Below are 25,750 nucleotides of genomic sequence, written 5' to 3'. Positions count from 1 at the left end.
CAAGTTATTTTTGTAATTGTAAAAGTTACAACAGTCTAATTTAAATCTGTTCATTTATTCCAGTGTCAGGCCCTGTGATGAGCACAGTCCAGTTGTAAACAAATTTAACTATGTCCACGCAGTTGGGATTGTGTGTCAATACAGGGATAAACATTTAAGTAAATAGATTTAAAAAACAATTTGTAGTTAAATCATTGCAGATATTGTATGTAGATCAGCCCTAATTAAGGGAATTCATCCTGGGTTGGAATACCCTCCCCCCTTCAAGCAGCTGGAAGTGGTAGGGTTGGGTTTTTCACGAGGCTGTTACTGCTGAACCTTGCTGGTGACTGCATCCCACCACAACCACCTGGTCTATTGTATGGCCTTCATCCAGTGTTTTTTTTTTTTTCCAAGCCTGTACCTCACTGTTAGATGGCAAATTATTTCAGAGTTTCCTTTGGACACAGGAATATACATAAGTGTTGTGTCTCAACCTTCAAGTATGAATGTTTATATATGTTGGGACACCACTTTCCCCCTCCCCCCCGGCCAGATACTAGAATATTTACTAACTGGCTGTATTCATGTTTACATATCTAGTATGTAGAGATTGCATAGACTTACTTTCCTTGGTTATATATTTTGACAACTTAAAATGTTTCAGTATCTTCTGTGGGAATCTTCCTATCTATATATGTTGCACACAGATAATCAGTGCGTTTGTGGGTAATGTTTTGCTGTTTTCTAATGTGTAAAAGATGTACACATTAAGGAGACTTCACATCCTGGCACTGGTTACATCAGTGAGTAAAGAAATATTAACTTGAAATTCCACAACAAACTGTCTTTTTCCAACTTATTTCAAACTGGTTACGTGAGTTCTTTTTTAAAATAGCTCTTGCTACACGTAGGGGACCCCAAATTCATTATAGCACTGCATGACAGCAGCTTTTGTCTCTCCCTCTCCCCTCCACCCCTTTTATCTAGTAGCTAACTACTATAGAAATGACATCCCCTTGCTTATACAGACTGCTGAAGAGAAGACTATGGTTCCAACATTTATCATGGAATCCTGCCTTTAAATCTGCTTTGCTTGCCCCCACGTCATTCCTAACACTGTTCCCACTCTACAAATGGCTTCTGTAGAGCATGTATGTAAACCACTTGTGACCTGCATGAGGGTGCAAATGTGTCAGCAATCACGTGCTTATTCATTCTCCTTTTGACTGTTCTGTACTAAATATAACTGGTAAAAAGAGAAAAGAAAAATGTGAAGGTGAGCTACCAGAACAGACAGAATTACAAAGGGCTTCTGGGAATCTCATGGGCACACTGATCTGCAGCAGATTTTTTTTTTTTAATAATATTTCACTGCAGTGAACTTCCATTTACCTCCTGCACCCACTCCTTTCCTTCTAGTAGTGTCATCTAGACTTCAGGTTTCAGATTTCTAGTTTAAGCTTTTCAGAGATTGGAATTCTATTACATGTCTCATTTCTAACAGCCTGTACTGATAAAGCAAATGAGGAGACGCTGTGATAAAAAGGAGTGACTGACAGAGTGGAAAGCATATTAAGTAACTAGTCAGTAAAAATGTAATGGGGGTAAATAATCCAGAAAAACAAATGTGCTCTAATATTCACAAGATTAAAATGTTTGTTTACATTTGAAGTGACAATTTATAAAATTCTACTTTTAGCAAGATTTTAAACTCATAATTTAAACAGGTGTTAGCTTCAAATTCTAATTTAATCCCTTAATTCCCTCCTTGATCCTCCATCTTAATATCTCCACCGTGGAAAAATTACTTTTTTGCCAGCAGTTCAAAACAATCAAGATAACCCTTAGATGTCTCTTCCCTACAAAGTGCAAAACAAATCTGTCAGTCTACCATTTCACTAGCCTGGACTATGTGTTTTTTTAATAGCAATACACACACACAGCAACATTTTATTCTCCATCCTGCTTAGAGTAAACAAATTGTGTGAACCGATTCCTTTTACAGTTTTGAAAGGCTCTGTTGGGATTGTTGAAATTTCTACAATAGATTTGGGCAAACAGATAAAAGCTTATAACCCCCAAGCTTGTGTGCGCAATACTAAAATGGGCAAACAATACCATTGTGTCATGAAAAGGGATGGTCTGCTTGACTTGTTCACAAATGTTTTGAAACTGAATTTTTAACAGACTTCAGTGAAATTGTACTGTCACTGAAGGGCCTTTTTGAAGATTGATGGAATCCTTTGGGCTTCTGAGGATGAATTTAGTGAGTGTGTGGACAGAATTGTTGATGGTCTGGTAGGATATTATGTTAACCTCTTATCTACTGTTGATATAGTAATTCCAAAACACCACTTTCTTGACTTTAATATTCACAGGTCACTGTGGTGTTCTAATTCACTTTACTAGTAGAAAGTAATCTAGTTCACTTCTCTGTAGTAGTGGAAGGAGAGATTACTTACCTGTACAGTAACTGGAGTATCTGAGGCTTTCCCTAGAGATACATGCACACCTGAGGTGGAGTATCTTTGGGAGTGTTTTATTTTTGTGGCAGTCTCTTTTCAGCATGTGCTCTAGACATTGAACCAAGGAGATACAAAGCTGTTTGGGTGAAACACTCTTGGTTCCTTTTCCACCATAAAGTCCTGCAGAAGGAGGGTGGGTACTGGAGCAGCCATAGGGGGACACATCTCTAAGAACTTAATGTACAAGGTAAGTAACCCCCCTCTTTGAGTAGTGTCCCTATTGGTGCTCCACTCAAGACTCCAGAGCAGCATTCCTGGAAAGAGGAGCAAGCTTCAGAGCTTGATCTAAAACTGTTAAGACTGCTGTGTCAACAGCAGCATCTGACTGCCTGGAGGTGAATACCAGAACAGAGTGTTTGGAAACTGTGAACTGATGCTCAAGTTGGAGCTTTGGTATGCTTTTCAGCTATGTATGTTTCTCCCAGACAGTGGATGCACTATGAATGTCATTTGCTATCTGCAACAGATTCCAAGCATGTGAGGCAGTGCTAGAGTCCCAGGGACCCTGGTATACCACACTGATGACAACCCCTGAGCAGAGCCTCTTGATGGGAGGAGGTGGGGAAGAGGGGGAGAATAGAAATGAGGGGTTTGATGGAGAAAAATCCTAAAACAAAATTAGAGCTATAAAGTAAAAGGAAACAATGTCAACCTGAAGCAGGCACACGCTATATGCTCTGTTGCAGGACAGTTGAGAAGTAATGAAGGGCGATGGTTTGCCCTCTTGGGCACAGTTCTGTTTCTCCTCCATATGGGCGTGAGGAAGTCTAGTGTACGCCCATGGGCCGAAGAGGCACCGCTACCAAAAATCTCAGATTAAAGGCACGTAGGGTGCATGCACACCTGAAGTGGAACATGCAAAGGGAGGCTGCTCAGAGAAGTCCTGTTCTAAGGCTGAACAATTGCAGCACAGATTTTGAAAACTCCTCGCTGTACAGGAGAAAGAAAGTATCTTCATCATAGCATCCTCAAAGTTCTGATCAGCAGCCCCTTTCCAGAAGATGAACAGCCTGGCTAACTGAGGCTGTTTTAATCTAGCAACAGTCACAGGTTTATTATTTTGAATGACTTAAAATTACTTGCAGATAAAACCACTTGACAAAACCATGCGTGATTGGCACCATCTTTCCTACTTGAGCTTTGACAGATTGGACATAGATTCTGAGGGCCCTGCAGGATACAACCCTACAGATTCATTCCATAACTTGTCTAATAAAGGCAAGTGGGGGTATGCTAGGCTATTGTTGAAGGGAAGGCATTGATGAGCAACTCCAAAAAGGGTAGGATGTTGCTTAAAACTTCATCCTTGTTCTCAACTATTGCTCTGCCCAAGTCAAGTTTTTTGGGGAATGGTGGTTGAAGGTTGTGATAGAACAGTTCTGGCAGAACCAAAAGTAGTAATCTCCTTGACCCCAGTTATTATTTTTAAACCGTGGGAATAGTGTCAGCTGTGGTGGTTCCACTCCTAGTAGTGGATTAAAATTAGATGTCAATGCTACTTTTTCTGGAAATATCAGTTAACAGTATTGAAGCCCATAAAGTGTGTGTTTGCCATTGAACCTACCGATGAGAAAGGAATGAGAGCCCCAAAGATTGTATGGAACAAATTACTCCCCTACCTGGATGACTATTGTGCATAATTTTGTTACCCCTCTTAATTTATGTATTAAAACCAGTAGGAAGCCTAGTGAGGTAGTATGGGCTGTAGTGTCAATCGTTTAAGATAAGTTATGCTTGCAGGCTGTGGAAAGCAACAAGAAGAAATGCCAGAGGTTTTTACAGTACACTTTTTAAAGCAGGATGTTGAAAAATTTGTTTAAAAACATGAAAAGGTTTCAGGTCTCAAACGTGTTTCAATGAGAGACTGAAGGACCTCAGTCTATTAAGTCCCTTTAATAAAATCTATAATTCGATATCTCTGATCTCATTAAATCATCTAGTCCAGTCGCTCTCAAACTGTGGGTCAGGACCCCAAAGTGGCACATAACCCCATTTTAATGGGGTCACCAGACTGCATGAGACTTGCTGGGGCTGAGAGCTGATGCCTTCAAGTTGTGGCACCCCCTAGGATGGCAGGGCTTTGGCCTCCCCTGCCTGGGGTGGTGGGGCATGACTTTGGTCTCCTTTCCCAGGGTCACATAGTAATTTTGGTTGTCAGATGGGGGGTTGCAGTGCAATGAAGTTTGAGAAACCCTGGCGTAGTCTGACCTCTTGTATAACATAGGCCACAGAATTTCACCTAGTTATTCCTGTATTGAGCTCAGTAACATGTTTCACTAAAGCATATCTTTAGGAGAGGCATCCAGTCTTTATTTGAAGACCTATACAGGGAGAAGATCCTGATGGCTAGAGAGCACATTAATCTTAGTCATAAGAAGATCCAATGACTGGATCAGATGGGGAAATAAGATGCAGGCTAACAGAGAGCATAATGAAATATTGGAACAGATTATCAGGTGTGGTAGGTCCTCTTCACTTGAACTCTTTGCATCTGAGTTTGACATCTTTTAAAAAACACACACACACACACACACACACACACACACACACACACACACACACACACACACACACACACACACCACCCCTCTAGCTTCCACAAAAGTTAAGATCAGTGGAGGAATTATTGGGTGGAATTCTATTCAATGTGTTTATGCAGATCAGGAGGTTCTCAAAGCAGAGAGCAACTGCTTTATATAATTGAAATCTAGTGTTTTGGAAAATTACACACACCTTTCCACTTCAATGTAGTGTATTTACTTCAAAAAATGTTCTAAGCATATAATGCAGAAATCTTTGTTCTATCACCAGTTTAAGGAAATTGGGCTCTGGGGATTGTAATATGCATGCAGGTTTGCCATCTTGACACTAAAGGTGGAGCAACATTAAAGGGCTTGATTTGTTCAGCTGCTGAAAAGCTGCACTAAACTAGACCTATCAAAACACTGAGATCAGCCCTCCAAAAAAGTAATTTTGTAATTTAACAGTCAGGGTGGTACTGGGGAGGAGGAGAGCTTGTGTGGCCTAAAGTCCCCTTCTCCCCCCTCCCCCCCAGCACGAAGGCCAAGCATTATGCAGCAGTAAAGGTGGCATGATAGGGATGGCAATGCCCGTAACTTCTGCAGTTCTGCACTGCTGTTGGTGGTGGCACTGTCTTCAGAGCTGGGTGCCCAGCCAGCAGTCGCTGCTCTCCAGCTGCCCAGCTCTTGAGGCAGCACCTGCAACCAGCAGCAGCACAGAAGTAAGAATGGCAATAGGGCACTAGGAAGTCTGCTGTGAAAAGTGATATACCTCTACCTTGATATAATGCAGTAAAGTGGGGGGGGGGGCTGCGCCCTCCAGCGGATCAAAGCAAGTTTGATATAATGTGGTAAGGTTTTTTGGTTCCCGAGGACAGCGTGTAGAGGTGTATTTGTTAATGCCACATTTCACAGCCTTCCAGCTAGCTGGCAAGTCTCTCTGAAGTCTGTGCTAATGTCTGGCATGAAAAGTGATGGACAAAGCGCTCCCCCCTGGTTGTCTGTCCCCCCCCAATTAAACTACCTATTTAAAAAAAAAAAAAACCTTCTGCTTATAGCAATGAAACATTTTTATTGAAGTCTTAATTTAAAAGTGGTGAGAAAAGGTAAATTCATTTTAACATGTAAAATAAATAAAATATTTAATTTATATGGGAGAGATGGTGGTCTCACTTAGTGGTTTGCTGTCTGAAAGGGGTTGCCCATATAAAAAGTTTGAGAACCGCTGGATTAAGTTATATTGACTATTAGCCTTAAAATCTGTCAAACCCTCCTCAGAGGGTACTTGTGCCATTTGTCTAGTGGATAAGGTGCTGCGTTGGGAATCAAGGTTTTTTTCCCCAGTTCTGTCACTGACTCACTGTGTGAGCTTGGGTAACCTGTTTCCCCTACCACCCATTTGTCTATCATGTCTGTTTAGATTGTAAACTCCGTAATGGCAAGGATTCTTAATGGAGTTTGTACTGTCCTTAGGACAATTTGGCCCTGATAACTGTTGAAGCCTTTAAGTACCGCTGTAATACAAATACTTGATGTATGAAAACAGAATCCAGCTCATTTTTCTAGCTTTGCTCTGTATTAACAGGGACAGCAAGTAGTAACTTGTCATGAAAACAGGCAAATACAGACAGCTATTATATAAAAGAGATCTGTTGAATAAGAATGTGGTATTTTTAGTCATACTTCTCAGTAAAACTGCACTTTAAGCCAGGTTCCTAGTAACTGTCAGTCTTCCTAGCCTTTAAACCATCAATTTTCATGAAAAAGTGCTGTTAGTGAACACCTATTAAATGCGCTGTTCCATCTCAAGTTTAACGTTTCAGGAAGTAGCATTTCACTGCAGTGCCTATTGCAGATGAGTTTTCTCTGGGGTTATGGAATAGATGCTATTATAGGAACATATGTCAAAGGCAGGAGTTAAAGCACAGTAAATAACCTCAGTGTAGGATTTTCACTCCTGGATATTATGCCCTCCTGGCTCTTCAGATTTTTGCCCATCTGTGGCACCTGTAGGTTGGCTGTGTGGCAGAGCTTTTCCCTACTCAGAACATTCCAACCCCAGGTACCTCAGAGGCTCGAACATTTGAGCTAGTTCCTTTTTGACTGGTCAAGAAAGGAACTTTCTATATGAGCTGTCTGACATATGAAGGTTAATTGTGTGTAATAAAAGGTTCCCTTGAGTCTGTTTACACAGTAGATCAGTAGATTCCACTTATTAGCAACTGCCAAATAGTACCTTTTTACTGGCAACCAAGGTGCTAAGCGGAAGGCAGGTTTCTGAATCAACAGCCAAGGGAGGAAACAAAGGGTTGCAGCCCCTAGAAAATCTTGCAGGCAGGGTAGCAGGGGAGAGAGGCTGCAGCCCATGTGCCAGGGCTTTCTGTGGGGAGCAAGGGGACTGGGAGCCAGTGGGGCTGCACTGTACCTCTCCCTGTGCTCTCTGGGGTTGGGGATAAGCACATCCAAGTGCTTCTTTGCCTGTATGTAGTTCCCTGGCAGGGCACAACTTGGAGAATGCAAGGAGAGAGGTACCATGTGATTGACATCTAGGCTGTAACCCCCTGCCCACAATCTCCCATCTCAGCCTGCAGCCCTATACCTCCTGGGTGGTCCCTATGTACAGATGGGTGTGCCACACTGCAGCCCCAGCAGGAAGCACTGGGATCAACTATGCCCCAGATGCAGGCAGGGAAGGCATGTCCTCGCACTTCCTTCCCTGGCTTCAGGTGGCAATTTTAAAAAACAAAACAAAACAGCATGTATTTGCCAATATCAGAATCCCCTTAACGTTGTGTTAATGGGATGGGATTGGTTCCTGTCAACATTGTTATTAACTGGAAGTTGCTAATATCAGAATTGCTATTAGCAGAATCTATAGTACTTCCAAGACGAAGAGTTGGGAGACCTGGTTGGGGAACACCATGCTTTCTGGAGCAAAGCTTTCTGAAACTGAGTGAACATCTGAAGCAAAACTCTTACAGCTTGTCTACACTGGCACTTTAGAGTACTTCAACTTCCTTGCTATGGGGTGTGAAAAAACACCTGTCCCCCCCCACCCCTGCAAGTTTCAGCACTGTAACATGCCAGTATAGACAGTGAACCAGCGCTGGGAGCCACGTCCCTCCTGGAGGGTTGTGATGGTTTTTTTTTTTTTGTTTTGTTTTTTAAATAAGAGCGCTGGTAAAACCTTCCAATACTGTGCTGCAACTACACAAGCCATGTTAAAGTGCTACTATGGCAGTATTTTAATGTTGCCCATGAAGATGTGCCTTCAGTCTCCTGGGATTGGTCCTGGTCATCCAAACAGAAAAGAGAAATCACATTTGTCTGGGTTGGTATGAGATTATTAGACCACTTGCGGCAAGTTAAGAGTGTTGTTTTAGATTGCTGTTCGCTTCCAAGTTTAGTAGGTATAGGGTTCTCAAGGAGGTTTCCCAACTCCTGAAGTTTTGGTAGGAGCCTACAAAATTGTCAGCAGTTGTGAATGCAAACTATCTGCCACAGAGTTTGAATGTTAAGATGTGCCTAACACTGTTATAGTAGAGCAGTTGTGAAATTAACACACGGGTTGTCAGTTTGCATGTAAACTGGTGGTTTCTTGCAAGGAACAAGCTAGAGTATTTTGAAGCCTCTTGAAAAATTAGGCTGGAGCAAGCTTGGTATTCAGACTTTGTTAAACTACAGGAGTGGTAGAGCCCCCCCCCCCCCCCCCCAACAAACAAACCAACCACCCACATAGTTTAAGAGCCAAGGGAAGGGGGGGATAGCTCAGTGGTTTGAGCATTGGCCTGCTAAACCCAGGGTTGAGTTCAATCCTTGAGGGGGCCACTTAGGGATCCAGGGCAAAAATCAGTATTTGGTCCCACTAGTGAAGGCAGGGGGCTGGACTTGATGACCTTTCAAGGTCCCTTCCAGTTCTAGGAGATAGGCATATCTCCAATTATTATATTATAATTTCATAAAGGTATAGTGGGCACAAGACCCCAGAATGAATCCTGTATGGTATTTTCCAAGAAATAATAATTTAAGGTGAGTAATTTTGTTCTTGATGTTTTAAGTGTGAGAAATTAGTAGAAATTCCAAAGGAAATCTTGAATGAAAAGCTGGCCATCAAATAGAACAGACTGAAAATGCTCCTATAAATTAGGAGATAGCAACTTTTAACAGAAATATTTACTGGGTGCATACATGTTATTCCTAGGAGTCAGGTGCTCTCGTAAAGATTTTATTTTGACAATTCACTGTAACTGAATTTTCTCAAATTAGACTTTTTTCAGACCTTTAAACAAATGGAAAAATCTCTTTAGGCAAGGAATGATTGCAAGAATGGTCTTATTTAAGTGAAATTCAGAAGTTGTGGTGTCTCATGGTCATTACGAAAACATTAGTCTTATTGTATACCTTTCCATTTGATAAAGACCTCTTGAAGTCCGCTATTAAGTCAGATGGGAGCTCATTGCTTTGAAAATCTAGGTAGTTTTATTTAGTAATCTATTTTTTTCCCTTGTTAAGATTTTGACCTGGATGCCCAAATGCCATTCTCTCTCTTCTCTTCCCCCCTCCCCCCCCATTTTGTTTGCATCAGAATGGTGTAAATCTAGAGTCTCTTCTTGAATAAATGGATAGTATTCTGTGGCTAGAGTATCCAAAAGATGGCAAACTGCTTCTGTGCCAATAACTTAACTATTTGTCTCCCATTCATTGGATTTTCAGAAGACAACCCTGGCTTGAACAAGCCAAGAAAACTTCCCAACGTCACACCTTTATTTATTTTGACTGTCTAAATCTGCTTGTATGTTGTGCGTGTCTTTTTTCTTTTTATTTTGTTTGATAGTTTTTGCATTTGGGAACACAATAATATTTAAACAAACAAGTAAAGTGTTCCATATATTCATGGCTAAATAGTAAACATGAATGGTCCAAAGTTTTGTCCAGAATAACATGAACAACCTTCTAAGACTTCTAGTATGTCACTTTTAGAAAGTAGTGATTTTTTTCCATCCTTTAGTTCAGAAGCAGAATTAAACGTGACTTTTATGGTTGAAAGTCACATCCCCTCCCCCCCATCTTTTTAACTAGCATATAGAGGATCTAATGTGTATATACCTGCATGTTTCCCTTGTGATCTATTCTGGTTATAGTAGAAATGTGTATTATGTTAGTGTTTAAACAAAGATGCCTCAGTCTAATGAATCAAGGTTCAGAAATGTTTGTTTTTCCTCACTCAATAGGTGGAAGCAATATGAAGCGTATGTACAGGCTCTGGAGGGCAAATACACAGATCTTAATTGTAAGTTAGTCCACTTTCAAAGTCATAAATGTTACACAATTCTGTTTAAATACAGTGTCAAGTGATTTATATGCCTTGTTTAAAAAAAAAATTGCAGTAGGGAATAATAATCTGGACAGAAGGGGTTGGCTACCTGGCTGGTACACTGGCCAGGATGGCTTAGTATAGGTCACAAGACCTGCATCCTCTAGAGCAGATTCTGTCTCTTCCCCCACCACTTCCTCTCACTCTTTCCCCCCGCCCCCCTTACATTCAGTCAGTTGTCTTCTGTTGAAGGTCTTCCAGTGCCGCCTTCATCTATCAGTAAATGGTCTGTTTTTGTTTGGGCACATTTAAAATTAGCAGGTGTGTCCAGACCCAGGAGGGGAAGAGAAATACATGCCGCTTTTAAGACACTTTGGCAGTCTGGGCCATTCAGGCCCATCATATTATCCTGTGAAAGAGAGACTGTTTTACAAAACCATTATAGGATGAGAAGTGAAGGGATTTTTGGTTAGGGGAAGCGGTCTAAAATGAATCGCCAGTTAAGTCTTGTATATGTCATGTATCTTAATTTACTCCTTTTGAATATTCACCAGCTGTTCTTTAACTGTAGCTATTATCTTTTGAAAGAGAAGAGGAGAGATTTCCACCCACCCCAAGATTGGATGAATGGGTGTGTTTTAGGGGTAGCTGAGTTACCAATTCTAGTTATCTGTCACTAACTGGACTGGCAGCTAAAATAATTGATTTACCACCTAGTCTTTTCTCCCAGCTTTCAAATCTTGAATTCTTTGTACCACTGCTCTTCATGGTGGCTTTGCTCTCTCTTTCAACCTGTCTTTATCACGCTTGCTTTGAGAGACTGACATCTAATTGGTTTCATGCTGCTTGTTGCATGTACAAAACCACAAACTGAAATGAGTTTATACCATAGGTTTCCCTCTGTGCTGGAGCCACTCTAGCCCTGTAGAAATGCATTAAATGGATTGGATATGTAACTTTCACTCTAATGCTCCTGCCATGTTCAGGTGCAGGAGCAGTAGTACCAGCACTAATAGTCAGTGACTAAAACTAGTACAGATTTTAAACAAACAATAGTTTTATCTTAAATTGTCCCTAAAGCTAGTTTTAAACTTTTCCATTGTGTGCATTGAGAGCTCAAGTCGTTTAAAATAACATTACTAAATAGCAGTTCTACATCTTGTCATTTTAGTTGATAAATGCTATGAGCAAAACAAAAAGGTTATATCTGGTGTCTGATGGTGCTTCCATTGAAGCCAGACATTGGCAAAAGTTCTGTTACAATGTCAGTAGAAACAAAAATTGAATCCCCAACTTCCATTTCCAACATATCTAATATAAATGTTTTAACATGGTATGTTTGGTTGGAATGAAACTTTTAAATGTGATTGGATTGCCATCTCTGAAGTTTTTGTAATGGCAAAGTGTGACCATGGGGTTTTGACATTCCAGCTTGAGTATTATCTAAAAACAGTGCTGCTTAGAAAATGAGCACTATTGCTGAGAATGCACACTCCTCACCTGTACTGGTTTCTTTCTGAAGACCTTGCCCTCCCTTAGTACCAGTGCAGCTCTTTGGGCGGTAGCAGCAAAGTTGGAGTGCTAGTGAAGAAGAGGCATAGGCAGTGGCTGGTTTACACTACTGCTATTGCAGTTGCTACTACTGGTATTTAACATGATAGAAAGTTTTCAAAAAAGGACTAGTAGAAACTGCCTAACGGACTCTCAAATTTAAAATGGACTCGAGAGTAATTCCATTATCTAAACCTAGATGTTTTTCTTTAACCTATTTTAAAAGCAGCCAAGCTTTCTAGACTATTAAAGTTTGTACTTTCTGTATTTGTCATTATTAGCTAATGATGTAACTGGATTGAGAGAGTCTGAAGAGAAGCTGAAGCAGCAACAGCAAGAGTCTGCCCGAAGAGAGAATATCCTGGTGATGAGGCTGGCAACTAAGGAACAGGAAATGCAAGAGTGTACTGTAAGTATTTAATATTGATTAAATGTCTTAATGTTACAGGAATGTGTTTTCAGCTGAGCATGTACTGCATATTGTTAGTATCTTGTGGGGAAGAAAATAGGATCAGAATCTAAAGAGTAATTTAATGATGGAAGAATATACATTACATTAAACTACACCTCTACCTCAATATAACGCTGTCCTCCGGAGCCAAAAAAATCTTACTGAGTTATAGGTGAAACTGCGTTATATTGAACTTGCCTTGATCCACCGGAGTGTGCAGCCCCACTCCTCCGGAGCACTGCTTTACTGCGTTATATCCAAATTTGTGTTCTGTCGAGGTAGTGATATATAGCAGACATTCCTCTCCTGATGAGTGCCACTAATTCAAGTACTGTTACATTCATAAACAATTCTGTACTTTTGCTGCTGCTAACCTGTTACATGAGTCCATTTCCGTAATAGTTTATCAAATACATAAATGTCAAATAACTTCACTCTGGATATGGGAGCAGACTTTGGAAGTCAATGGCAATTTATCCTTAAGCGCCAAGAATCAATGTCTAATGCTGGAGCTTCTGGTCTGACATTCATATTGGTGTTGGGTTACTGGTTTTTTTGTTATCCTTCCCCCGATTCAGATTAGGTAGACAGTGCAGTAATTTTAGGAAAGGGGGCTTGGATTTTTTTTCTGATCAGAATTCTTTTGAAATTTAGCAGCTCAGTTTTTCTTTTCCCTCAGAGTTACGCTTCCGTTGCTCCTCTTTTTTATATTATTTTTTTCTTTCTACTCTTCTCTGCCTTCCCCCCCCCCACTTTTCTGATTCTGATTTTTTTTTCTATCTTTAATTTGGCCTCTGGGGATTTCTTTCCTTGTTTGAGATTCTCATTTTCTCCTTTTTACATGTTTGTTCCATATCACCTCTACCTTTCTTACCTAGTCAAGTATGTTTCTTCAGTGAGCAGCTCATGAGAGAGCGCGTGCACTGTAAAATGCTTCCTAATCCTAGGGGTTTAGTGTGCCACCCATCCACAGTGCACTCCTAGGATCTGCTTGCATGGGGGACAAAGACCTAAGCTCTGTTGAGAACAGTTTCACAACCCCCTTCCCTTTCTCCAACCTTCCTTTCTCCTCCTTTGGGATCACAGAGGTACCAGAAGTAGTAGTGTGGAACAGATTATCTGGCTTACACCACTGGTGCAGAACCACTATTGAAACATTGTCACAGTCCTCTACTCATGCTGTGAGAGTTAAGAAATGAGGAGAGGGTTTTAAAAATTTTCCTTTTCCCCCATACTCTTATTTACAAATGAATGACTAACATTCTTTACAAGAAAAATTGTTGTTTTCGGTTCAGATTTTTGAAATACATACAGAAATAAATTTTATTTTGTTAGGTAGTCCGATTAAACTTTTTCTGAAATGAGTCTGTAGAACATAGATCAATTGTTGAATTCAAGTGTGTGTGTATGGCATACCACTGAGCTTGAAAGACTTAATTATCCAGTAGTTGTAGATATGAGATTACGCATTTTGATAATCATGTAAATCCTTATAATGATGCATCCTTACCTTGGGTACTGCTCCTTTATGTGAGGATGCAGTGTTGCCAGGGGTCCTCATCTTTGGTTGTGGCTTATTATTTTCTTGGCCCTGAGATGGCCTCGGTCTTCTTCTTTGGCCTGGCTGTCCTGCCAGCTTACATACAAGTTCACTCCCCTTCTGGGGTAAGAAAAGGTCCAACTGAAAGTCCAAAACAAATGCTCAGATTTATGGTCCTTCTGCCTTCTCAGGGTCTACCGAAGTACTCTGCTTCTTGGCCCCTTCTCCTGGCCCCTGTGGAGCTTCTTGGTTCTTCCCCAGGATTCCCCTACTGCCTCCTTTCCCCAGGGACTCCGGCCACTTCACTTAAGGCCTATGAGGAGTAGGGAGACCTCTCTCACAGCTCAGCCATCAGAGTCTACTCTGCTCCCTGTGGGTTTCTTAGCCCCTCTTCCCCTTCTGAAACACTGGCCCCAAGACAGTGTCCCTGGATGCCTGGCCACTTCCAGGAGCTGTTAGCTCTATAGTAGAGCTCTGCTCTCTAACCACAACCAGCCCCAAGCTACTAGGCTGCGCATGCAGGAGTATCCTATCTCCTCTACAGCATCTCCCCCTGTACTGCATTCTCAGCTGTATTTAAGTCCTTCCTGATTCTCTGCAGCTGGGTCACTGATTAAGTTGCTATATCGCCATCAGCTGGGGTTAGCTGGTAGGTCAGGACAGGGCTGAGCCTGGTTTGCCTTAGAGACAGCCAGCCTGTGACAAATCCTGTGAGGTTTTCTTGGCTAGGGTTTTGGGTTTTTTTGTGTTTTTGTTTTTAACTCTTTCAGAATTGATTTTTGCAATGCACTCTTTGAGGAAGCTTGGTATGTTTTAAGTGGTGTTAGAAACCTGCTTTTATAACATTGGAAGTGAAGTACTTTCATAAAGTACAGTACTGGCAGCATTATATATGAGGGGGAGCAAATGTAAGTGAAAAATGGGTTGAATGCTGGGGTTTTGTAGACTAACAAAACAAGTTAGTGAGGTCTCACTTTTAGTAGAAAGATGAAGCCTGTTTAGTGAAACATTCTATGTAAAATAATATACTGTGTGGATTAGGTAATATGGCAAAATACAGTATGACACCACAGGGCATTCACTAACTTTTGACTGTTTAACTTTGCAACTGTAATGTTTTTAGTGTAGTTTTGTATATAATATGTTTATATAGAGGGGAATATGTAATAAACATGTTCTTGGAAAGAATCTTTGAAAAAAGGCTTTGTAATAAATTGGTTGACAGGTTGAAGTTTGTTTGAAAGACCTGTAAACAATTAAAATAAAACTGGTATTCTGGTTGAAATCCACTGTTTCACTTGGACATCTTAAAGTTGCATAATTAAAATAAAATCTAATCAGTCGGAGTTTAAACTGGTTTCAGGGACTAAATCTGCCCCTGGGTCTTCACTGCTGTTTTCAATGGTAGTGGTCTTTCATTCAGATTATTATTATTTTAGGGGGTGTGTGTGTGTTTTGTTCCCTGTTGCTATATGAAAGACTCCTTTAATAGCATAAACTGACTATACAAAGAGAAGTCAAGCTAACTGGACATGCGGTTCTGTCAAATGCACAAAATAAACTAAAAAAACAATTTTATCACGTATACAAAGCAACCTCAATCCTGCAGGCAGAGCCTTCACTTCAGTGGAACTTTACTTAGGTACAAGGATTTTCCCCTGCACACCTACCTGCAATATTGGGGTGTGTAAGTGACCACAGCAGTTAAAAATCAAACAGAAGTGTAATTTTAAAGTTTGTTCCTTTCAGCCTGTGAAACTCTTAATTTACTTTATTGCTGTAATCAAGAAACATGAGAGAGGCTTAGGAAGCATTTTAAACTGAATTTAATATAAACAAATTCTGCCTGTGCTAAGGAGATGTGATTTTAACAAATAGATGGATTTAGAATTCAAATACTTTTGTTTAGCACCCCTTTTTAAAGTAAAATATATAAAGATCTGGTTTTTAAGTTGAAAGAATTCACACTTCCAAAAATGGAATCATATTTAAATACAGTAACAGTAGTTCTATAAGTAATTCATGTGCTAAAGGAAAATGGGTAAATTGAAGGTAAATACAAATCTAACCATTATTCTAAAGGATTTCATTACTGGATTGCAGATTCTGCAAGAGAACCTAAATCCAACAAAAAACGAGGGCTTTTGTTTGAAGTATAGCTTACATTCATTTAAAACAAGATAGATAATTAAGTTTCATACTCAGTAACAAAACACAGATTTTCAATCTCAGCTTTGATATATATAATTTTTTTTAAATAAGAATACTGCAAATAATACAAACCACATCAAAGGTGCCTGTTTGTAGTGTTCAAAAACACATGAGGATTTCAGACAAACAATTTGGAAATAGTAAGAACCACTATTTATTTGTCAACATTAATGTTATCACTCTGATTTGGCCTACATTACACCTATATGGAAACTATTCAATTTCTAATTTGACTCTGGGAAAACTCAGTGTGTTTTTGATACTCTTCCTACTTATAGTCACCTTTCAAAAGAATACAAACAGTACAAAAATTGAGGATTATAGTAACCTAAATGCTACTCTTATTATGCAAACCTAAATTGAGGTGGTATGAAGAATTAGATTTGGGAGAGAGGAACAAAATTTGTAACCTTCAAGTTTAAAGTAAACTGAGTTGTATTTTTTTCTATTCTGGGTTCATTTTCCTACTGATTATACTTTAGTTAATACTGCTATCTGCATGTGAATTTTCCACTTACAATAGGGAAGAAAAATGAGCTTCTGTTAACTCCATCAGCAGAAAAATGTGGCTTTTTAACTTTGGCCATTCTGTAATCCATTGAAGGTTTTAAAATTATAAATGAGTAACAATTTTTCTCTCGTTTTATGCAGAATCAGATTCAGTACCTCAAGCAAGTCCAGCAGCCTAGTGTTGCCCAACTGAGATCAACAATGGTGGACCCAGCCATCAACTTGTTTTTCCTAAAAATGAAAGGTGAACTGGAACAGACTAAAGACAAACTGGAACAAGCCCAAAATGAACTGAGTGCCTGGAAATTTACGCCTGATAGGTAAACAAAACAAATACTCCCCAGTCAAGACTTCCCTGACAGTCTCACTGCGAGAATGCTATGGTGGGACAGCCAAGTACTCGTTTCCACACCAAGACTCAGACGTTTTGAGCCAAAAAGCCACATTCTTATACTGTCCAGCTTGTAATGCTTAATGTAAAACTTACCAGATGAACCTTGTGTTTCAGCTTTTTTCTCCCCCTTTGCTTCAGAGGCCTGATGGCGTCGGACTATTCTGAAGAAGTGGCCACCTCTGAAAATTTTTTCCTTTCTAGAACATGTAGACACGTGCAAAGTGGTTCTATTTGAAGAAATAGAGGGAGAAACAGAAGTCTTAAGTCTGTGGCACACTGTGTCTACAGACAGTTTGGAGGAGAGAGAACCTAGAGATTTTAAATCATGAATTGAACATGTAAAATTCCAGTAAAATGTAAAAATGGAATGTGCTTTGCTCTTAACCTTGAGCCTAGTGACTTAGAGACACTGTAAGTCAGTTTTGCCAATAAGACTGTGGACTTCCTGCTTGTTCACTGAACTGCTGGGTCAAAACTCAAGGAGGTGAATTTTGCATTAAAGAGTTTATTTGCTAACCAGCTTTAAATAGCTATGAGAGAGTGCTATTTCATATCGCATCAGTGGTAGTGTACACTTTTGACTGACTGTTTAGCATTTGGGCTATATAGCGTTTCACTGAGCCGTAAGTCAATATGATTTTAAATAACAGATTGTTCTCTGGATGGTTGATGATACTGTGAACTCGCAAGTAGGACTGTATAAAATACAGGTACTATCTAATTGCAGGTTTAAAATTGTTTGAAGCAATATATTTGATCACAACTAGAGTGTATGATGAGGAAAACCTAGTTGTGATAAGTATTTCACTGCATGTTTCCATGCAGAAATTACAATTTTGCAAATGCTCCATATATAAGGCACACATAATGACAACTGTCCTCAGTGTTGGTGTGGGGTATTTTTTTGTTTCATTGTATGCCTGTTTTTGTATTGCACTTCTATATAAAATGTGCCTTGAAAGAGTTGTTAATATAGAACTTAAGGAACATGAGTGGTCATACTGTTGTACTGTGAAACTTTTGAGGTAATGAACGAGAATGTTACTTTTAAGATGTCTCGTTCTCTGAAAGAGGGAAGACCATATTCTTCAAAAAAAAAAAAATATATAAATGCATGCATCCTTCTGGCTGGAATCAATCAAGGGCTTTGCTACTCTGTTGATGCCTTTTTATAATGTTGTCCCAAGTTATTTGCAAGAATAGTAATATGGGACAGCTCAGAGTGGACATTTGAGATGTGTAAGTGTGCAGAGAAACGTGAAATTATGTGGACTGGTATAGTGCTCATGTATTTTTAGCCAATTAATTTGTCATCAGAACATTTAATGTTCTAGATATAGTTAATCAGGCATTATTTCATGACTCTAACGCTGGAAAGTTCAGTGTAACCACAAAATTAAAAAAAACAAACCTACCTAAAACCCCAAATCCATCAGGTTCAGTTTTATGAAAGGTAATGTTTTCTACCAGGTGGGTAGACAACAACTGCTTATTGTTGAAAATGCAGTTTTCATTAAGATCACTTAAATTTTAATTCAACTCACTCAAACTGTTGTGTGCTTCAGATAATTAATGTGGGGGAGAGAGAGTAGTGTGCTTGTGTGTAGGCTTGTTACCTAAGCAATGGATTTACATCAAAAGGAAACCTTAAAATTTTGAACTTTAAAAAAAAAATTATACATATATTGAACCTACTTTGCTGTGGCAGTATTATGTAAGGTTTTAGTGGTCTAGCATCAAAACAAAGGTAAGACTTTCATTAGTGAACAATTCTGTTAATATGTTACCAAATTTGAAATTACTATTTACTATAATATGCAGTCAAAAAAGCCAGCCATGCTGATTGCTTGGTTAACTTGGAGTTTATAAATCAGTTAATTTTATTTAGATAAAGGATGCAGAACTGTCCTCTGGATCAAAATGTGTTGTATGACACTGAGGTAACAGATGTTTCCTACCACTTTGTCTTAATTTCAAGCAGAAGTATTTAGAAATCTTTTTTTTGCTAATTTTTATGTAGTCTTGAGTGGGGAGTTTGTTGTGTTTAAATGTAAGTGATAAAAGAGAACTGAACAATATTCCCTAATTCAAATTCTATGTAACTTGAGTCTAATCATGGTGCAAGTATATAAATACACATTAGATATGTGCAGGAAATAGAATGCAAGGAATCAACAATTTATTTCTAGTCTGTTTAGTTATTTAAGGAACTCTTTTATTTGTCATTTGGGTTCATGATTTTATTTTCATCGGTAAAGGGATAATGAGTCAAACTGCTCAAGCTGTAAAGAGTTTGTAGAAATTTTCATTTATCGTTTCACTAGGAACTGTTTCCCATTTATTGTCCCGTCCTTGTGTATAACCGCTCTTATTTCATGGCACCTCATCTCATGTTTGAAAGAGTTGATGATCTCCTTCAAAATCGTAAATTGTTCTGAACTAACAAACACACGTCTGCTCCAACACCACTGCAGGCCCAAGTTTATCATCAAGCCTGGGACTTCATTGTAGTAAATGCATACAGCATTATCCTTGCTGACAGATGTTTAGAGGGGGAAAGAAGTGAGTGGTTTTATTAAACCATTTAAATCACCATTTAAACATTCAGTACATAATACGCATTTTTGTTTAAATAAAATGTCAGCAGAAACTTCACTTACAGAAAGCTTACTGCTACAGATGTTAGTCTTTTGAAATTTAACTGCTTCCATTTTTACAGGTTTTATAGTATATGTTCACATAAATTTGTTAAACATACAATTGCAAAACCTGGTTCTGTGACTTTAATCAGTTATTCTAAGATTTACTGCCTTTGATATTCTTGCATGTATTATCTTTATTACGTAATTCAACATGCAAGGAAGGTTTATTCAAACTCAGTAGTGCAAAATGTTTAGACAATCTTGAGGGAAAAGTTAAATTGCATTATAGGTAACTGTGCAAATTCCTATACCGGTAATAAAAGCAAAAGGTTTGTTGTGGCAGGAACAGACATCGTGAAGAAATTAGCAGGCATTCTAGAATTGTGCAAAGCTTCTGAGGTTGTTAATAGTGCATACTAAAATATGCAACAGTTGGCAATGGCTGTTATGAAGACATTACATGATTATAAACTTTTGAAATCTATAGTGGTAATAAATACAGAATAAAAGTTTACCAGCAGCAGGAACTTGGAAATGCCTAAATCATTGCCTATTTGCCTAAAAGCTTTTGCAATATCTGTCACATTGGTTAAGTCCAAAGTAGTCCTAGTTTACACAGAATAAATAAGCATCCCATAGAAAAAACTTACCTTAAATTGTATTACTTGTATTGTATTAGGTCAGCACAACTCTAAGCTTCAAGAACTTGGCATTGGACATCACATCAAGATAAAGAACAGGTTGCTGTATTAAACACATTTGCAGGCTTCCAGGACTTTACGCAGCCAGATTCCTTCTGGAGCAGCCCATCTGAAAGATGTGGGACAGTCAGTTGGAAGACTTTAAATGGGACAGTTGGCAGAACTTTTAAAAACCTGAAGTGTTAAAAGCTTGAATGCTTAAGCAGTAGCTAATTGAGAGATTATTTGAAGTGACTTTTGGCTGGGCACCAGTTTTGCTGTGGTTGTGAAGCATACTAGCAATCCCCCTCCCCCCCCCCTTTTTTTTTAATATGCAAAATTTCATTCTGCCCTTGTAACTTTATTATACACTCTCAAGCTGACCTCCTCAGACTTGTTACCCTAATACAAGTCCTGACGTTCAATCACAAACCTGATTAATTCTGTTTTTCCAGGCTTTCATTTCCTGTGGAAAAAGAGGACTGCTTCATTATATATGTTGCTGAACCTCAAAGAAGGCAAAATATTTGTGGTTACTTTCCTAGCTTTGGCAGACCAACAGTGTTAAAGGGTGCTTTAGCTCTCACTTTTATTTTGTGACGAAATAAACATTATTGCCTATATATTAATTTGCATATTAGTTCCTATAATGCTCTACATTGCAGTTTTAACATGTATATCTTAAATCTTCATGTGTTCCTGATTTTGCAAAAAGCAGAATATCAAATCTGCTTTTTCCCTATGAAACACTTTTGGTCTGGTGTTTTCTGGCTTTTGATCACCAGATACTCTTAAAGGGACACTGTCAACTTTCAAATCTGGTCAAACTAAAAACAACAACCACCAAAAAAAAAGCTGCTTATACTTGCTCCTGGATCCCTCTGCTGCTTTGTGTTTTTCAGCTCCATTTTCTGTTATCTCCTCTCACTCTGTGAAAGAGACAAAGGAGGAGCTTACTGTAGCTATTGGGGAAACAACAAAGCAGTGTATATAGTGTAGTCAAAATTGGAAAACATAAATATTTAATCATTCAGGTAAATTAAGTAAGACGTTTTCAAGCTGATCAAAAAATCATTACATTCAATATTCCCCAAACTTGACAAATAAATAAATAAATAAAAGCTGAATAGCTAGTAAAATATTTTTAGTACATAAAGTGAAAAGGAGCACTTTTAATGTTTGTAACTCTGTCTGATTACCAGGCACATACTTAACCTTTTTTTCTTCCTTTGAGAATGGACAAATGCCAAATTGTCTTGATAGTCCAGATGTCAGTAATCAAAAACATTGTGGCCATTCGTATTTACAGTAATAGAATTTGCCTTTCGCTTTTACGGAACAACGACAGAAGAAGATGAACAGACATTGGAACAGCATGTGGTAACTATAGGGAGACTTTCTGCTATGACAATTACCTTGAGGCACAATGTTCCTTAAATTGTGACATGCAGAAATCACATCTCCTATCTCTGTTATAATTGTAATTGAGGAAGATTACAGAAGGTTTTATCTTCATTTTGTGATAGATGGCTCTTTCCTTTGCAGCCAAACAGGCAAAAAGTTAATGGCGAAGTGTCGAATGCTTATCCAGGAGAATCAAGAGCTTGGAAGGCAGCTGTCCCAAGGACGCATTGCACAGCTTGAGGCAGAGCTGGCTTTACAGAAGAAATATAGTGAGGAACTAAAAAGCAGTCAGGATGGTAAGGGCTTTTTTAAGAAAATGGAAGTTGCCTTGCATTTGCACTGGCTTAATTATTTAATCTACCGGTCGTGTGGCTATTGTAAATTTTCCCGTTACTGAGCACGAGACACTTTTATTTATTTTCTTTTCTTTCCCAGAATCAAAGGGACGATGTCAGGTTAAACATACCTTAAAAATTCTTATCTGTGGTGCTGGTTGCCTTAGATTACTAAAACAAAAAAATTAAGACTAACTTTGCTGTTTACACTGGGGTGAGTGTCACTTTAAGGTGACGAATGAAACTATTTCACTTTTTGGGTCTGAACACAATATATTGCACTCTTTGGAGTGCAAATACTGTTGAACTGTAAAGTCTAAAACTCTTGATTTTTATTATTTCATGCAAGTTTTAATGGGATATTTTATAGTCTCACTTCATTTGCTAAAAACAGCCTTTTAACAATACCTAAAATAAATAGAAATCTTCACAGCAATCTTTTTACATTTCAGTGACTATTGTTTACACAAATGTCTGCAGTATTCACAATCCAAATATTGCAGCATTTATTAGTGCCTCTGAACCTTCAAGTGAAACTACCTGTGAACCAACTACTTTCCCCATAGCCGAAATGGAAAAACAATTCCTAGCCCACTAAATTTCCAGCCTTTAACGGTTCAGAGTTTGTAATATAGGTCAGGAAATTTCTTTTTAAATTTATTGTCCTGAGCGTGACCCTTAGACTTTTTTATAAAATATTTATTTAAAAAAGAAAGTTTATGAGTTGTCTGATATTGTCCCTGAATCCAGTTGCAAAAAAGGAAATCTAGATGTTCAACAGGACTGTGCAGTTTTTATTTGACTTTGGCTTGTGACATGATGCACTTGTTTTTGAAGATAGGATTATCTGTTTCGTTTGTGAGAAAGCTCATTGTAGAATGGCAGAATGCCTAGAAGAATTAGGGAAAACCGTTCTTACAATTGTGGCATCAGTTTGCAATATGTTACTGAAATAAAGACTACTTTTTCGGTTCCCCAAATTAATGTGTTAAATCACTCCAGTTACTTTTTTCCTTCTAAATTTATCAAGTTGGTAATTGAATCAAAGGAAGCGAATGTTCTTTCAAAAATTGCCTCTGCAGATATCTACTTCTGAATATGATGCAGTATTACAAGCTTCAGAATAATTTAAAAGCAACCATTAGGGGTATGAGCGCAGCTTCCCTGCAGAGTCAAATGTTTTTAAGTGAGATTATAAAAGGCCTGAGATCTTAACCAGCCCACAATTCTATTCTGTTCCACCCATGACCATTCATTTTCTCTTCTTTATGTTTTCTTTATAGCTGCAAATACTATGAATTAGAGTTCTGAAAAGTTCACTTTTCGAGATACTTTGTTTAGGAAACATCAAAATAAAGTAATATAGACTGCATGTTTTGCTTTGTCATCTTTGAGTTAATGTGCAGTTTAATGTAAAAAATGACCAAAGATTGCACTGTGGGATTCCATATTTCTCTTATTGACCCAGTCAAACTTGCTCAATTTGCCAATACAGTTTTTTTTTTTCCCTGACTCGCAGTATTGCAATCTCAATCCAGGCTATGAGAGGCAAGCTGTTCTGTTCTTTCTTTTGTTATACATCCATACTAAAAATTCTATAGTTGGAACCTGATTAACAATTCTGTTAATGATGTGCCAGTCAGACTGGAATCCATCTCTCTCCTGTTGTAGTTGTTATGCAGGGCTGAAAGGAGGAAAAGTAATTAAAACACTTAGTAGTAAACTAATGATTCTGAATATCTACAAGTAGCCCATATGTTGCATCAGAATGTACTTTGCCCCTTTCTTCCTCCCCCCCCCCCATTTTTTTTTTTAAATGATAGCATCTAACCTATTGTGTACCTGGAAGTGAAGTTCACTTGCAGAATATTTTCCTACTAATACTTGGAGTTGAGCTATTTCCCAGCACGTATTTCTATACCCTCCCTTTGTCCAAGAATGGATTTCTCCACACAAACCCCCACCCTCACCCAATACCTGTTTTTGAAAAAGTATGTAGATGGCAGTTTGGAACTTAAGCATACAAACCTTTAGTAATAACTCTATCTGCTTAGGGTTCTTTTATGTACTGTTTTAGGGTCCAGATGTGTGAGCTATTAAGTGTGTGCTCCAAATGTGTTTTCTCTATATAGAATTGAATGACTTCATCATCCAGCTTGATGAGGAGGTAGAGGGTATGCAGAGTACCATTCTAGTTCTTCAGCAGCAGTTGAAGGAGACTCGCCAGCAGTTGGCTCAGTTCCAGCAGCAGCAGCAGTCCCAGGCCTCAGCCCCAGGTACCAGCAGGACTCCATCTTCTGAGCCTACAGACCAGGGAGAGGCCATGGGTAAAGACTGCAGCCGTCTGGCTAATGGACCCAGCAATGGCAGCTCTTCCCATCAGAGGACGTCTGGGCCTGGATTTTATAGGGAGGGTAGTGGCACAGAAGATGACTTCCCAGCATCTCCAGGGAATGGTAATAAGCTCTCCAACCACTCTGAAGATAGAACTGTCAGAGGCGGTTGTAGCTACATAAACCAACTAAGTACTGGGTATGAAAGTGTAGACTCTCCCACTGGCAGTGAAAACTCACTCACTCACCACTCAAATGACACAGACTCCAATCATGATCCTCAAGAAGAGAAAACAGTGAGCATGAAAGGTAATAGAACTGTGGGTTCTCGTCATGTTCAGAATGGTTTGGACTCCACTGTAAATGTCCAGGGTTCAGTTTTGTAACATTTTTTTCTGCAACACTTTTATACAGTGTCATTTAAATTGGGAGAGGATACTGTCCAGAAACCGTTTAAATTAGTGCATACTTGTCACAGTTTTGCCTTTTTGTGGGTTTTTTTTGCTTCAATACCTCTGCCACTTTGGAAATTTTAACAGTTAATTACGTTGAACGTTGCTGAAAGGACATTTGTGTAGGCTCAAGTTATTTTTATATGAGTTAATGTGAAGTTGAAAGTGGAAATTATTTCCACAGAGTATAACATAAATGATGTCTGTACAAATCTGTGTATATCTAGAACCTGTGCTGTGTAAGGGCATTCTTACTCATATTGTTATATTTACACCACATTCAAAATTTGTCATACTAGCTGTGGGTTTGACTGCCAAGGTTGCCCAGTACAGTAGTTTTATCACTAAAGGATGGACTTGTTGAAGGAGTCCTGTAGTAGTTCCAGTGTTATAGTTTTTTTTCCACAATTCATCTGTGCATTTCTCCTTAGGTGGCCGAATGTTTAAGACGTTTGTGTGCATAGTTACTCAGTTTTAAGAACTGTTGTATCCTGTTTATGCATATTGCTCTGTGACTCCAATATTCTCTTACCTGTACTGACCAAACCTAAATAAAGACTTTTAATAATGTAATTTATTTTAGTCTGCATTGGTTTCATATAATGTATTTGTATACATTGCATTTTTATTGTACGTGTTTTCTGTTGGGTTATTTGCCCACTACCAATCTACATAGTAAAAAAATCATGCTGAAGACTCAAGTTTGAGACCTGTGGCATTTTGTTTTGAATAAATAAAAATAAGTTCTTGTAGTTTAATTTCAGGTGGGGCTGGGGGTGTGCTTATCTTGTAAATTCATTTTGTTGTCACCAAATGAAGTGACGATATCGTGTGAAGAATTGATATTGCAGACTTCATGGTGTCATATATCGGATTCTTAGCAAGGTATAAATGTCTTGTGTGTAAA

At 38.8% G+C, this 25,750-nt stretch overlaps 1 protein-coding gene across 5 annotated transcripts in view; it reads left to right on the top strand.

Annotated features, from left to right (window-relative positions):
• WTAP (WT1 associated protein) overlaps positions 1 to 25,544 on the top strand; it is a 40,900-nt gene extending 15,356 nt beyond the window's left edge. For 3 of the 5 annotated variants that reach the window (XM_030556681.1, XM_030556682.1, XM_030556680.1), the window contains 5 exons: positions 10,258 to 10,316; positions 12,173 to 12,300; positions 16,745 to 16,923; positions 21,865 to 22,019; positions 24,191 to 25,544. In XM_030556681.1, coding sequence (XP_030412541.1) covers positions 10,258 to 10,316; positions 12,173 to 12,300; positions 16,745 to 16,923; positions 21,865 to 22,019; positions 24,191 to 24,777 — 1,108 coding nt within the window. In that variant the 3' untranslated portion in view covers positions 24,778 to 25,544. Of the gene's footprint in view, positions 1 to 10,257; positions 10,317 to 12,172; positions 12,301 to 16,744; positions 19,560 to 20,318; positions 20,943 to 21,864; positions 22,020 to 24,190 lie in introns of those variants that run through there. The other 2 variants (XR_003999643.1, XM_030556683.1) reach the window with 2 other exon arrangements.
• The last annotated feature ends 206 nt before the right edge of the window (positions 25,545 to 25,750 follow it).

Source organism: Gopherus evgoodei, chromosome 3 (genome assembly GCF_007399415.2).
Source record: "Gopherus evgoodei ecotype Sinaloan lineage chromosome 3, rGopEvg1_v1.p, whole genome shotgun sequence".
NCBI lineage: Eukaryota > Metazoa > Chordata > Testudines > Testudinidae > Gopherus > Gopherus evgoodei.
The sequence above is the reverse complement of the archived record's forward strand: the minus strand, read 5'-3'. Positions and strand labels throughout refer to the sequence as shown.